The sequence below is a fragment of the Sorex araneus genome, chromosome 3 (genome assembly GCF_027595985.1).
Source record: "Sorex araneus isolate mSorAra2 chromosome 3, mSorAra2.pri, whole genome shotgun sequence".
Classification (NCBI taxonomy): domain Eukaryota; kingdom Metazoa; phylum Chordata; class Mammalia; order Eulipotyphla; family Soricidae; genus Sorex; species Sorex araneus.
Window position 1 is genome coordinate 123,300,217 of NC_073304.1, and position 12,137 is coordinate 123,312,353.

The 12,137-nt window shown below is 63.1% G+C and overlaps 1 protein-coding gene across 1 annotated transcript; it reads right to left on the reverse strand.

The window, feature by feature from the left end:
- Nucleotides 1-1,216: 1,216 nt before the first annotated feature.
- Nucleotides 1,217-10,818, reverse strand: DDRGK1 (DDRGK domain containing 1). Its single transcript, XM_004610953.2, has 9 exons — nucleotides 10,652-10,818; nucleotides 9,447-9,653; nucleotides 8,396-8,508; nucleotides 8,100-8,201; nucleotides 3,935-4,057; nucleotides 3,766-3,804; nucleotides 2,178-2,234; nucleotides 1,816-1,864; nucleotides 1,217-1,506 (listed from the first exon to the last, which is right to left on the reverse strand). The coding sequence occupies exons 1-9, from the start codon at nucleotides 10,740-10,742 to the stop codon at nucleotides 1,340-1,342; spliced, it is 948 nt and encodes a 315-aa protein (XP_004611010.2). The 5' UTR covers nucleotides 10,743-10,818; the 3' UTR covers nucleotides 1,217-1,339.
- Between the last annotated feature and the right edge of the window lie 1,319 nt (nucleotides 10,819-12,137).

Below are 12,137 nucleotides of genomic sequence, written 5' to 3' on the forward strand. Positions count from 1 at the left end.
TCCCATATGGTCCCCTGAGCACTGCCAGGGGTAATTCCTGAGTGCATCGCCGGGTGTGGCCCAAAAAGAAAAAAAAAAAAAAAGAAATCCTCCCGGGGATGGGAGGAAAGACGGTGCCCTCTCTCCTGTGGCCGGGAAGCTGGGCTGGGGGCCATGGCCGCCGAGGGCTGGACCGCTCTGTGGAAAGCACCTTACGAGCCGCCTCTCCTCTGCCACCTCCACTGCCGCTGAGCCCTGGCTCCACTGGCAGCCCTGGGTCGGGGGAACAGCCTGTGGGGAGGGCGGACGTGCTCCCCCGCCCGGGTTATCAAATCAACCCCAGGGCCGGGAGCCACGGCTGAGGTGCCTCCTCTGCTGTCCCTATGACTCGCTGCTCCCTCCCGCAGTGCAGCCTTCCAGATGGGCCCCAGGCAGGTGCCCGGGGCCCAGCCCGGCTCTAGGTGCCTTCTGGGGAGGGGGCCCGAGGCTGTCAGTAGCCGCCGAAACAGACCGTACTTGGAATTTCGGTTCTCAAGTCCGTGCTGACAGCATCCCATGAGTCAAAACCAGCGTTGCCAACTCCAGGAAGGCCCCGCCCCGCAGCCCCGGCACCAGCCACCTGACGGTTTCCGCCCGTGGGGCCGGAACAGCCAGCTGCCTCCTCCCCCAGGCACCGGCGAGGGAGGTGGTGTTGGCGGGTGTTCGGGGCCACCTTACATAAATTAAAAAAAAAAAACAAAAAAAACACCACATTCTAACACGGCCCACGGGAACTGGCGGGGCTGACCCTCTGGGAGACACATCGCCCACCCGCTGCCCACGCCCGAGCATATGGTCCCTGCGTCCACCCGCAGGCGGGAGCTGAGGCCAGGGCCGCAGGCAGCCCTTCCCTGCCCGCCTCACTCCCAGCGGCCTCCTGCCCTGCCCTTCTAGAGGGCGATGCTCCCGAGGGCTCTACGGGCCCGTCCTGCTGACTCCCAGGGCTGGGGGCTCAGGCCTCCCTCAAGCTCCGGAACGCTCCACTCCAAGGTGGAGACACCGCCCCTCCCAGGCTCCCAGCCACTTCTGCTCAGGGGGGTGTGCGGGAAATGTGCAGTCTGCATTTTCCCCTTGCCGGAGAATGTGACTAACCTCCAGAGGCCCCTTCTGGAGGCCTAGATGTCACCTGCTCAAGTATCTGGAAGCCCCCCGCCCAGCCCCCGGCCAGCCCTCTGCCCCACCAAGCCACGTCAAGCTCTGCCGTGCTCACAGGCCTTTAATCTAGAATCTCCTCCTGTCCCGGAACATGACACCCATCGGGATGGAAGGAGGCCTGGCCCGGGAGGCCCTGCCAGCCCCGAGTCTCAGAGGGAGAGGCGGGTCAGGCGGGGACCTGAGCGGGGGTATCCTGGCCCCAGGAGATGAGGGAGTTGCTGGCCTGGGCCAGCTCGGCGATGGACACCCGGCCCCGCTGCCGGATGAAGGTAGCCACAGCTGCCAGCTCCTCTGGGGTGATGTAGATGAACTTGCCCCGGTCGTCAATCACGCCTGTGGGGACACATGGGGGTCGGGGGGAGCGCACGGCTGAGTCTCCCAGGGTGCTCCCCACCTCCCCCCTCAGCCACTCTGAGCCACCCCAGCCTCCGGCCTGCCAGGTCTGCATCTGCTCCCTGTTCGGTAAGTCACATCAGGCTTCCTGGTCGAGCCCGGTCAGCCTGAGTTCCACACAGGCCTCTGAATGTCCCCCCATGGGGGCACATGCCCCCCCTGCCCCCCAGGGAGGTCACCCCGCCTCTGCCGCCGGCCCCTGTGGCCCCCGTGGCGGGCGGCGGCGGTGGTCAAGCCTCGCCTGCTCACCTGTCAGCGTGCCCTCAGCCAGCAGGTCCTGGATGCGGCTGATGGTGTCCTGGGGTGGGGACACACATGGGCGTGTGCTCAGGGCTGAGACGGGAGAGGCCCCCTCCCCCCCACACCACAGCGACCAGCTTCCCCTCTCAGACCCCCCCCAACCCTGAGGACTCGGCCGTGCCCCTGGAGGGCCCGTGAGGCACTCTCTGGCCAGCAGGGGAGGCCAGGGCGGACGGTCTGCTGGACGCCCGTCTGCCCAGGGAACGGGGGCTGGGGTTCTTCCTGCACCCCCCAACCAGGGGAAAGACAGGATTCCTGGGGTGTGGAGGGGGCAGGACACCCCGTGCTCTCGGAGCTGCGGGACGAGGTACCTGAGTGCGCAGGCCCACGTGGGAAGCCAGGTCTTCTAAGAGCACAACCTTGGACTGCTGTGGAGACAGGAGGGCGGGCCGGGCCTCAGCGAGGGCTGCCCTGCCCTGCGCCCGGGGCCCTGGACACACCACAAGGCTCCCGCTCACATGCTCACACTCACGACCTGGCGCCCTCACCCGCGCGGAGGGGGCAGCCTGAGCCCCCACCCCGCCCCGCACAGGTGTGGGGAGTAGAGTGAGGGGGTCGCCACACCCCTGGGCCTCCTGAGTGATGACTGGGAGGCTGAGGGGGACAGACACCCCACGATCCTGGGCTCAGGGGCCCCGCGGACAGCAAGATGCAAGCTGAGTGGCAGCCCAGTGCGGGAGGGACTGGACAGACATGGGACACAGAGACACACAGCCACTCTGCACAGCCTCAACAGTGAGGAGCAGCTTCACAGCTGCCTGCCGGGGCCCCGGTCGGGGCATCCCCACCACTCCGACACCCTCCGCGGCACTGAGACCGTGAAACAACGCGGCTGACACCCTCGGGGCCCTCCCCATGCGCTCCCCACCCCTCAGGAGGGGCTGCTCACCTGGCAGGTGCCCCCACCCTTGCGGGAGCCTCCCACCCACCTGAGCTGGGGGAGGGGCGGCTGGGCCCCACCCCAGCTGCAGAGGGCACGGGGCCGGAATGCCAAAGCAGGTGGCAGCGGGGACGAGAGGGTGGGCAGGTGCCAAGAGACCTGGGCTGCTGCTCCCACAGTGAACATGGGGTCCCCTGGGGAAAGTTCCGGAAGACCCGGCCAGCTGGGCTGCAGGTGCCATCAGCGGATTTGGGACCCCCATGAGCCGGCGCTGTCCCCTCCTCACATCGGCCACACGGCTGCAGACGTGCCCCTCTGGTCCAGAAAGCCGGCCGGCTGGGGCAGACAGAGGAGGTGCTAGGGCCCCGCCCTGCTGCCCCGAGAGCTCCACGCAGGGACAGACCCGCAGGAGGGGGCCCTCCTGGTGTCTGGGGAGGGGGCCCTCACCCCACTCCCTCGGGGAGGGGGATTACGCAAGCCCCGGCTCCTTGGCACCCCCGAGGACCACCCCCAGCGCCGCCCCCGCTCCCTCTGTACTCCTTCCCTCTGCCTCACTCCAAGCCTCTCCCCACCGCCTCCCTGCAAGTGGGAGAAGTTGCTTAGCAGCAGAGCCGAGCAGGACGAGCTTATGCAACCTGGAGCCGCAGCCGGGCGGCCCGCACGGCGCTGCACACAGACGGGGCCGCACCTGCCTCCCCGCCCCGGCCCGGCTCCGGCACCCCCCGGCCCCCGCAGACCCGGGTGCCCAGGCAGGAACACGTGGAGGAGGCCGCGTGTCTGACGGTGCCGGCAGCACACGTGTGTGACAGGGCTCGCAGACTCACACACGGAGCAGCGCTGAGCTGTCACTCTCCAGGGTGGTGGGCTGGGAGGGGGCCGCCGGCAGCAACTGCTGTGCCTCCCACAGGACTGTCGGGGTCCTCCCCTACCCCTTACCCCCGCCCCAGGGGACACGCCCAGGATACTCTCTCTCTCTTACAACCCCCCGCATGCACACTCCCAGGCTCCAAGCTGCTCACCTTGATGTAACCGATGAACTCCGTCAGGAAGCTGTGTGACTGGAAGAGAAGCAAGGTGAGGGGTCACACCTCTGCCCCCCACGGGGAGGGCTGCTGGGCCTGCCACCCCTCCCCGTGCCCCGCCTGGGAGCCGGGGAAGGCTGGGAGGGCCTCTGGGGCCAGGGCCCACCTCTTCGTCCGTCATGGTCTCACCCACACCCTCCTCCTCCACCACGAAGGCCTCCTTCAGCTTCAGGTACTCCTCGTGCTCCCGCTGGGCCTGCTCCTCGCGGGCCTTCCTCTCCGCCTCCTCCTGCAGGCACACAGGTTGCGGCAGGGTCAGGAGTGTGGGGCCAGTCCCCGCGCCCAGCAACAGGGGGCGCTCGGCCCAGCCCCCAGCCCAGCCAGGCCCTGCTTGCCCGGCACCCCGAGCCCCACCCTGCTCGGGTCCCCCCTCCCGGAGAGCCAGTCCGGCTCGCTGCTCAGTCTGGCTCCAGGAGTGAGCAGTGACGCCCCTCTGCCCCCCGCCCAGGGCTCAGCCTGTCCTGCTGCGCCCTTCCCAGGCTGCCGGCCACACCTGGGGCCTCACAGGCCTCTGCTCGCCAGCACCCGTCACGGCGTCACCCCTGCCCGGGCCTCTCCTCCCCAACAGGCAGCTGGCTGTGGGACACGTCCCCCACGCAGTCTCGGGGACCCCTCAAGCTAGGCAGGGCCCCAGGGGAGTACTGGCACCCACACATCTGGCTCCTCCACAGTCACACACCCAGCGGGCTGCGCTCGGGAACACGGGCAGGGGGCTCAGAGGGAGCTGGGCAGGCGCCAGGCCCCTGGTCCCATCCCCGGCGCACCCCACACGCTGCGTGGGGTCCCGGCGCCACAGCACAGGCTGCCGTTCAGGCACACCACCACCAGGCGCGAGCCCGGAACAAAGTGTGTGTGTGTGCATGTGTGGGGAGGTGTGGGGGCCTGTCTTCACAAGGATGGCAAAAGGGGAGGGGAGAAACGAGGTCCCATCTAACACTTCTTTCTTTAACTTCCGGAAAATGTTCTCAGTTGAGCCATGTGGCGCCATCACCTCCACCACCTAGTGCAAACTCCCAACCCAGCCCACTTCCCAGATCCCGGAGAGCTCTTCTCCAAGCACAGGCTGGGGCTGGGAAGGAACCCCCGGGATGAGCACAGAGCATCCGGCTGTGCCAGAAACGGAAGGAAAGAAAGTGGGGCTGGAGGGAGAGCACAGCTGGGAAAGCCTGGCCTTGCATGTGGCTTGTCCCCCGCACACACGTGGCCTCCTGGGCCCTGCCTGGCGTGACGGTGACGCCGAGGCAGAGCCGGGAGTCAGGCCTGCGGACCACACCCCCCCCCTTCCTCCTAAGGACAGTACTGGGGAAACACAGCAACGTGGCGATGTCCAAGACGTACAGGGACCGACTACACCAGCCTCCGAGAAACAGCGTCGAGACAAGGTGACAGAAAGACCCAGCAGCACGCTGGGTTATAAAACAAGGCACAAGGTGAGTATCTGCAGGTCCCCGTGGGTACCGATGCTGGGGTGTGTCACTGGGGAAGGATGAAGCTCCTGCACAGACTCTCTCCCGAGGGGAGGGTGACCCTGCTGTGCAGCCACGTCTCTGGGACCTGTGTGCAGAGATGAGCGGGGAGGCGAGGAAGAAGGTCCCTGTGGCCAAGGAGCTATCTGGTTCTGAGGAGGGCACTTCCCTGGCGCTCTTGCTCGCAGGAGCCCAGGTAGCCAGGGAGAGAGCACTGCCTGAGGGACAGGCTGTGAAGCCCGTGTCCCCAACACCTCTTGGGGCTCCCAGGCTGCCAGGCGCACAGAGACTCAGACACAACCCAGAGGCGCTGACGGAGGCATGACACGAGCTCCCCGCCACGAGCTGCCCCCGGGTGGGACCCCGAGGAGATGCCGACAGGGGAAAGTGAGGCCACAGGGGAGACTCTTCCCTGGGGACTTTCAAGGAGAACCAGGCAGGACTCACGCTCACAACGACGGACCGGAGAGACAGGACAGCGGGTCAGGTATTTGCCTTGCACGCAGCCCACCTGGGTTCTACCCCCAGCATCCCCCACCGGTCCCCCAAACACGGCCAAGAGTCATTCCTGAGTGCAGGGGTAACCTCTGAGCACTACCCAGTGTGCCCCCCACCCCCAAAAAGGAGAATGCACTCTAGCGCCCCCTTGTGGCTGCCCCCCGCCCCCGCCACAGTGCCCACAGCTAGACTTGATCCTGTATCACAGACCGCTCAGAGGCCGAGAGGGTCCTCACAGAGCTGGGGTGCCCTGGCCCTCACCCCTGCAATGTGACATGCCCATCTCAGACACCTGATTCTCTGCAGGAGGAGACAACCAGGAAGCAAACACTGACCACTCTGACCTCAGGGTCCCCGGCACCCACACACGGCTCCACACAGCATGATCTCCTCACCGTCCCAGCCTGTAGGCCCCCAGGACCAGGGCCCTCCTGCTCTCCCCCAACCCCTCGCCTGTCCTTCTCACATACCCTGGCCACCTTGATGTGGTTTTGGGATCACATGCACAAAAGTCCCCATCAGGGGGCCGGAGCGAAATTACAGTGGTTAAGGCACCTTGCTTTGCATGCGGCCGACCTGGATTCAATCTCCAGCATCCCATACAGTCCCCCAAGCACCACAAGCAGCGATTCCTGAGCACAGAGCCAGGAGTAAGCCTTGAGCATCGTGGCCCAAAAACCAAAAAAAACAAAAAACAAAAAACAAAAACCCACCAAACCCCAAAAGACACCAATCCAAAAATAGAAGCCCCCATCTCAGGGCTGGGAGCTTGTTCAAAGGGCCGAGCACAGACGCTGCACATGGGAGGCCCAGATGGGAGCCCTGGCACCGGACAGTCCCCTGAGCACTGCTGGCCACAAAGAGCTGAAAGGAGGCCCCCGCTGCAGGCACCCCTGGAAGTGGCCCTGCCAAACAAAGCAAAGGGGTGGAGGATGGAGTGAAGAGAGACGGTTCAAGGTCGCCTGCAGGGGGACGGGCGCTAGAGGGCAAGGAGCTGGAGTTCTATCTGAGGAAAATCAAGGCCGGGAAAAGCAAACAAATCCTCTGCTTGTGCAATAAGGGTCTTAATTGTTCTTAAAAAAAAAAAAAAAAGAAAACACAAAGGTTTGCATGCAGGAGCCCTGGGTTTGATCCCGGGTACCACACAGGCCCAAGAACACTAGGGGGAGTGCCCCCCAACAACAACAAAAACACCTGCCTTTCAATAATTTGATACGTGGGGGCTGGAGCAATAACACAGCGGGTAGGGCGTTTGCCTTGCACGCGGCCGACCCGGGTTCGATTCCCAGCATCCCATATGGTCCCCTGAGCACGGCCAGGGGTTACTGAGTGCAGAGCCAGGAGTAACCCCTGTGCATCGCCGGGTGTGACCCAAAAAAAAAAGCAAAAAAAAAAAAAAATTGATACGTGGCCTGTCACTGTAATCAGAGGTGTTGGGAGCAGTTTGGAAGAGGCCGGAAGCCAGGCGCGAGAGTCCTCCCTACCTTCTGCTCCCCCTCCAGGCGCGAGAGTCCTCCCTACCTTCTGCTCCCCCTCCAGGAGAGTCCTCCCTACCTTCAGCTCCCCCTCCAGGCGAGAGTCCTCCCTACCTTCTGCTCCCCCTCCAGGAGCGAGAGTCCTCCCTACCTTCTGCTCCCCCTCCAGGCTCGAGAGTCCTCCCTACCTCTGCTCCCCCTCCAGGCGCGAGAGTCCTCCCTACCTTCTGCTCCCCCTCCAGGAGCGAGAGTCCTCCCTACCTTCTGCTCCCCCTCCAGGCGAGAGTCCTCCCTACCTTCTGCTCCCCCTCCAGGTGAGAGTCCTCCCTACCTCTGCTCCCCCTCCAGGTGCAAGAGTCCTCCCTACCTTCTGCTCCTCCTCCAGGCGAGAGTCCTCCCTACCTTCTGCTCCCCCTCCAGGTGAGAGTCCTCCCTACCTCTGCTCCCCCTCCAGGTGCAAGAGTCCTCCCTACCTCTGCTCCCCCTCCAGGTGCAAGAGTCCTCCCTACCTTCTGCTCCTCCTCCAGGCGAGAGTCCTCCCTACCTTCTGCTCCCCCTCCAGGCGCGAGAGTCCTCCCTACCTTCTGCTCCCCCTCCAGGCGAGAGTCCTCTCTACCTCTGCTCCCCCTCCAGGAGCGAGAGAGTCCTCCCTACCTCTGCTCCCCCTCCAGGCGAGAGTCCTCTCTACCTCTGCTCCCCCTCCAGGCGCAAGAGTCCTCCCTATCTCTGCTCCCCCTCCAGGAGAGAGTCCTCCCTACCTTCTGCTCCCCCTCCAGGCGCGAGAGTCCTCCCTACCTTCTGCTCCCCCTCCAGGCGCGAGAGTCCTCCCTACCTTCTGCTCCTCCTCCAGGCGGAGCCGCTCCTCCTCCTTCTTCCACTCTGCTTCTCGCTGCAATTCCAGCCGCTTCCGCTCCTCCCGCTCGGCTTCCTCTGCCTGGAGAGAGGCCTTCACTGGGGGCACATCACTGCCCCCGGAGCAAGCGTGACCCTCCCCAAGAGGCCAAGGCGGGCAATGCCTGTGCCAGGCCCACAGGCCACACTGCAGGGGGACAGAGGCAGGCAGACAGACAGCAGCCCGAGGTCAGCGCAGGGGGGGCTGCTCAGCCGACTGCTACGCCCTCGGCTTGCCTCACGCTGTGCTTTGCGCGCTTGCTTCTCTTCTAGCTTTCGCAGTTTCTTGGCTCCAATTTTCCCTGACGTGTGAATTTCCACAGGCTTCTCAACGTCTTCTTCCTCCTGGGCTACAATGGCACAAGAAAGGCACTTGAGGGGCTAGAGAGAAGGTACAGTGCGTAGGGCATCTGCCGTGCAGGCGGCCAACGTAGGTTCAATCTCTGGCGGCCCAGATGGTCTCTGACCCCCGCCAGGAGTGATTCCTGGGTGCAGAGCCAAGAGTAACCTCTTAACCTCTGAGCACCACCAGGTATGCGCCCCACCCCCATCACACACACACACACACACACACACACACACACACACACACACACACACACACGATGGTCCCTGACACCCTGCCAGCAGTGATTCCTGGATGCAGAGCCAGGAGTAACCTCTTAACCTCTGAGCACCACCAGGTATGTACCCCACTTCCATCTCTCTCTCTCATACACACACACACACCCAACAAACCAGACACATCAGGCCCCCCCCAACACACACACCCCACCCCACCCCGACCCAACAACAAACCAGACACATCAGGTCCCAGCCAGAGGGCAGTCGAGGATGGAGCCTCTTGGGGGAGGCAGGATCGCTCTCCTTCCACCTACCTTTGAATGTCTTAAGCCCAGGTCTGTCACGAAAGCAGAAATTACTACCAGGAGTGGGGTGTGTTTGGGACCCCAACTGTCGCATAAGCCTTACCAGGAGTGATTCCTGAGCACTGCTGGTGTGACCCAAACCCAAAACCAAAATAAGGGTCTGGGATCAGAACTCCGGCTCCCAAGGGGGCTGGGGCTACTGTACAGGTAGGCAAGGCACTTGCCTTTCATGCAGCCTATATGGCTCCCGAGTCCCGCCAGGACTGATTCCTGAGTGCAGAGCCAGGAGTAAGCCCTGAGCATTGCCGGGTGTGGCCCCCAAACAACAGCAAATAGCGCTGTGGCTTCCTGACCCACAGACTAGGTGACCAGGTCCTCGGTTTCCCTGACTATTTTTCCGAAGGGTGGGTTCCTCTCACCTGGGACGCCAGCTTCCTCCTCGTTCTCATCTGCATCCAGCCAGCCTGCCCTCTGGGCTCGACGCTGGGCCTGCAGGCGGCTGCCCAGGTCCCTCCGACGCCGGGGCCTGCCCCCAGCTCTCTGCTCCTCTGGTTCCAGGGTTCGAGGCTGGGCCCCACGGCCTGCTGCTGCAGGCTCCGCTTCATGGTGCTGTGGTTCCTGGACGGCTGTAGGGGAGGCAGGCAACTGCATACTAGGTGGCACCCTCACGGACCCAAGGCCCGGGAACAGCCACCTGGAAGCTTCTCCATCCGCTCCCGCTTCCGGCTGCACTTAGCCCAATGCCCCGATGGCTCCACACCTCAGCACGAGGCGGCAACAACACCCCGCACCCATACTCCTGCCTTGCTAACTTTCTCATGCAGACCCGCTGTCCCGCCGGCCAGTCAAAAGACAGCCACTGGCCTGGCTGATACCGCAAAGTCCCCCCTGAACGCCGCCCGCAGGACGCACAGATAGCCCCTGCCCTGTGACCCGCGCGCTCCCGGCCTCCAGAAGTACCCGCTTTGCCTCGGCTTCTCTTCCCTGCCCCTGGGGCATGCCCGTGCTCTGCCCAGGCACAGGGAGGCATCTGTACTGCCCAGGGAGGGCAGAGACACGCTATGCAAACCTCCGACACCCAGGGGGTACTCAGGGGAAGTGGGGTGGGCGTGTGGGTGCCACGGGTGTGCATCTGATAGGGGGCCTTGCTGGCAATATGCCTGGCCTTGGGGCCAGGAGGCCGAACAGAGCGCAGGAGCGCGTTCCCTGCGTTGCAGGGAGTTCCTGGAGTGCCTTAAACTGGCTGCAGCTGGTGGGTATGCAGGAAAGGTGCCCCTTTCGGGCCACCCGCCCTGGCTCCGGGGGTCCCTGCAACGGGTGCCGAGAAGCAGAGCGTCAATAAGGATGCCTGAGTCCGAGCCAGGCCCTGGCCTTTCAGAGCTGGACTGCCAGGAGGAAAGGAATGGATAAGCCCACCCTCCTTTGGGGGGTGGATAGGTGGGTGGGTGAGAACACTGAGGGTCCCGCGGCCGCGTCTCCCCGCACGCCCCGCCCCCGCGCATGCGCAGTGCTTCACCGCGAGCCTGCGGGCCCGCGCATGCGCAGGTAGCCGCGGCGCCTCGGCCTACGAAGGCCCAGGCCGGACAAGGCTGCCCCTGGGCGCCGGCGCGCTGCCCTCTCCTACCTGCCGCCCCCCGGCCCCGGCTGCGAGTCAGGAAGAAAATAACGGCGACAAGCAGACCCGCCGCTACCAAGTACACCACGGGAGCCACCATGACGACTACTTCCCGGCGGAACCGGGGCGTCAGCCCTTACGGTCCCGGATCCCAGGCCCCGCCCACCGCCCCGAGGTCCCGCCCACCACCTGAGGCTCCACCCACCCACAAGGCTCCTCCCATCACAAGGAGCCCCGCCCCGTCCTCTCTCTTTTAAGGGCTTTGGGGTGATTGTTTTGGGGGTATGTTTTTTTCTTTTTTCCCCCCACATTAAAATCAGTTTGTGGGGGTGCTGGGGATGTAACTCAGTGCTACATCCCCTTGCCTTGTATATTGAAGCTCTGGCTTATTTTGCTTTGGGGCCACATCCAGCTTTACTCTGGGTTTATGCATGATTCTCAGGGATCGCTCCTGGTGGTGCTTGTGGGACCCACATACGGTGTGGCCCGCGTGCAGTACAGATGCCTTACCTGTTGGACTGTCTCTCCTGAGGCCATCCATGGGTTTGAGCCCTAGTCTTAGGCAGCATGTGGCCCACTCCCCACCCCCGCAAGGCTGGGTGTAGCCAAAATCTAAGTACACTCCCACCCCCACGTGAATTTGTGGCCTGGAGAGATACTATTGGAGTTAAGGCGCCTGCGGATCCCTGACTGGCATCACCAGAAGTGATCACTCAGCACAGAGCCAGGAATAGACCCTGAGCACTGCAGGATGTGGCCCAAAACAGAAAAGAAAGGAGCGGAGGGGGGGGATGAAACAGAAAGGGAGGGTAAAAGACCAAAGCATCTATTTAAAATGCAATTATTTTAGGGGCCAGAGAGATAGTAAAGGCATAAGGTGCTTGCATTGCATATGATAAACTCCATGTTCAATCCCCAGCATCACATATGGTGTACCCCCCCAAAAAAAGAAAAGAATAAGGAAACAATTCTAAGCACATTCTCCATCTTAGGGTTCACCCAGCTCTCAACCTAAAGGCTCTCTTCCCTCCGGAGAAGCCTGTGTTCTCTCTTGAATACATAGCTTTCTCATTCCCCTCAGATTGTTTTTACTTATTTATTTATTTATTTGCTTTTTGGGTCACACCCGGTGATGCTCAGGGGTTAATCCTGGCTCTGCACTCAGGAATCACTCCTGGTGGTGCTCAGGGGACCATATGGGATGCTGGAAATCAAACTGGGGTCGGCCACGTGCAAGGCAAACGCCCTACCGCCTGTGCTATTGCTCCAGCCCCTCCCCTCAGATGATTTTAAATAAAACTTTTACTTTTGAAAAAGTGGGATTTTTTATTTGTTTTTGGAGCACACCAGCACTACCAGGGCTTACCCCTCTGGTTCTGCTCTCATGGGTCACTCCTGGAAGTGCTCGGGAGTCCAAATGTGCTGCAGGAGATTGAACCTGGATCTGCACAGTGCAAGGCTAGTGCCTCACCCGTTGGACTAACTCTCCAGCCCC

Coding starts and splice junctions, on each gene's coding strand:
- DDRGK1 (XM_004610953.2), bottom strand. CDS start 10,742: ATGGTGGCTCCCGTGGTGTACTTGGTAGCGGCGGGTCTGCTTGTCGCC. Junction 4,058..8,099: donor GCCTGGAGGAGGAGCAGAAG/GTAGGGAGGACT, acceptor GTGTGCCTGCAG/GAGGAGGCGGAGAGGAAGGC. Junction 3,805..3,934: donor AGACCATGACGGACGAAGAG/GTGGGCCCTGGC, acceptor CTTCTCTTCCAG/TCACACAGCTTCCTGACGGA.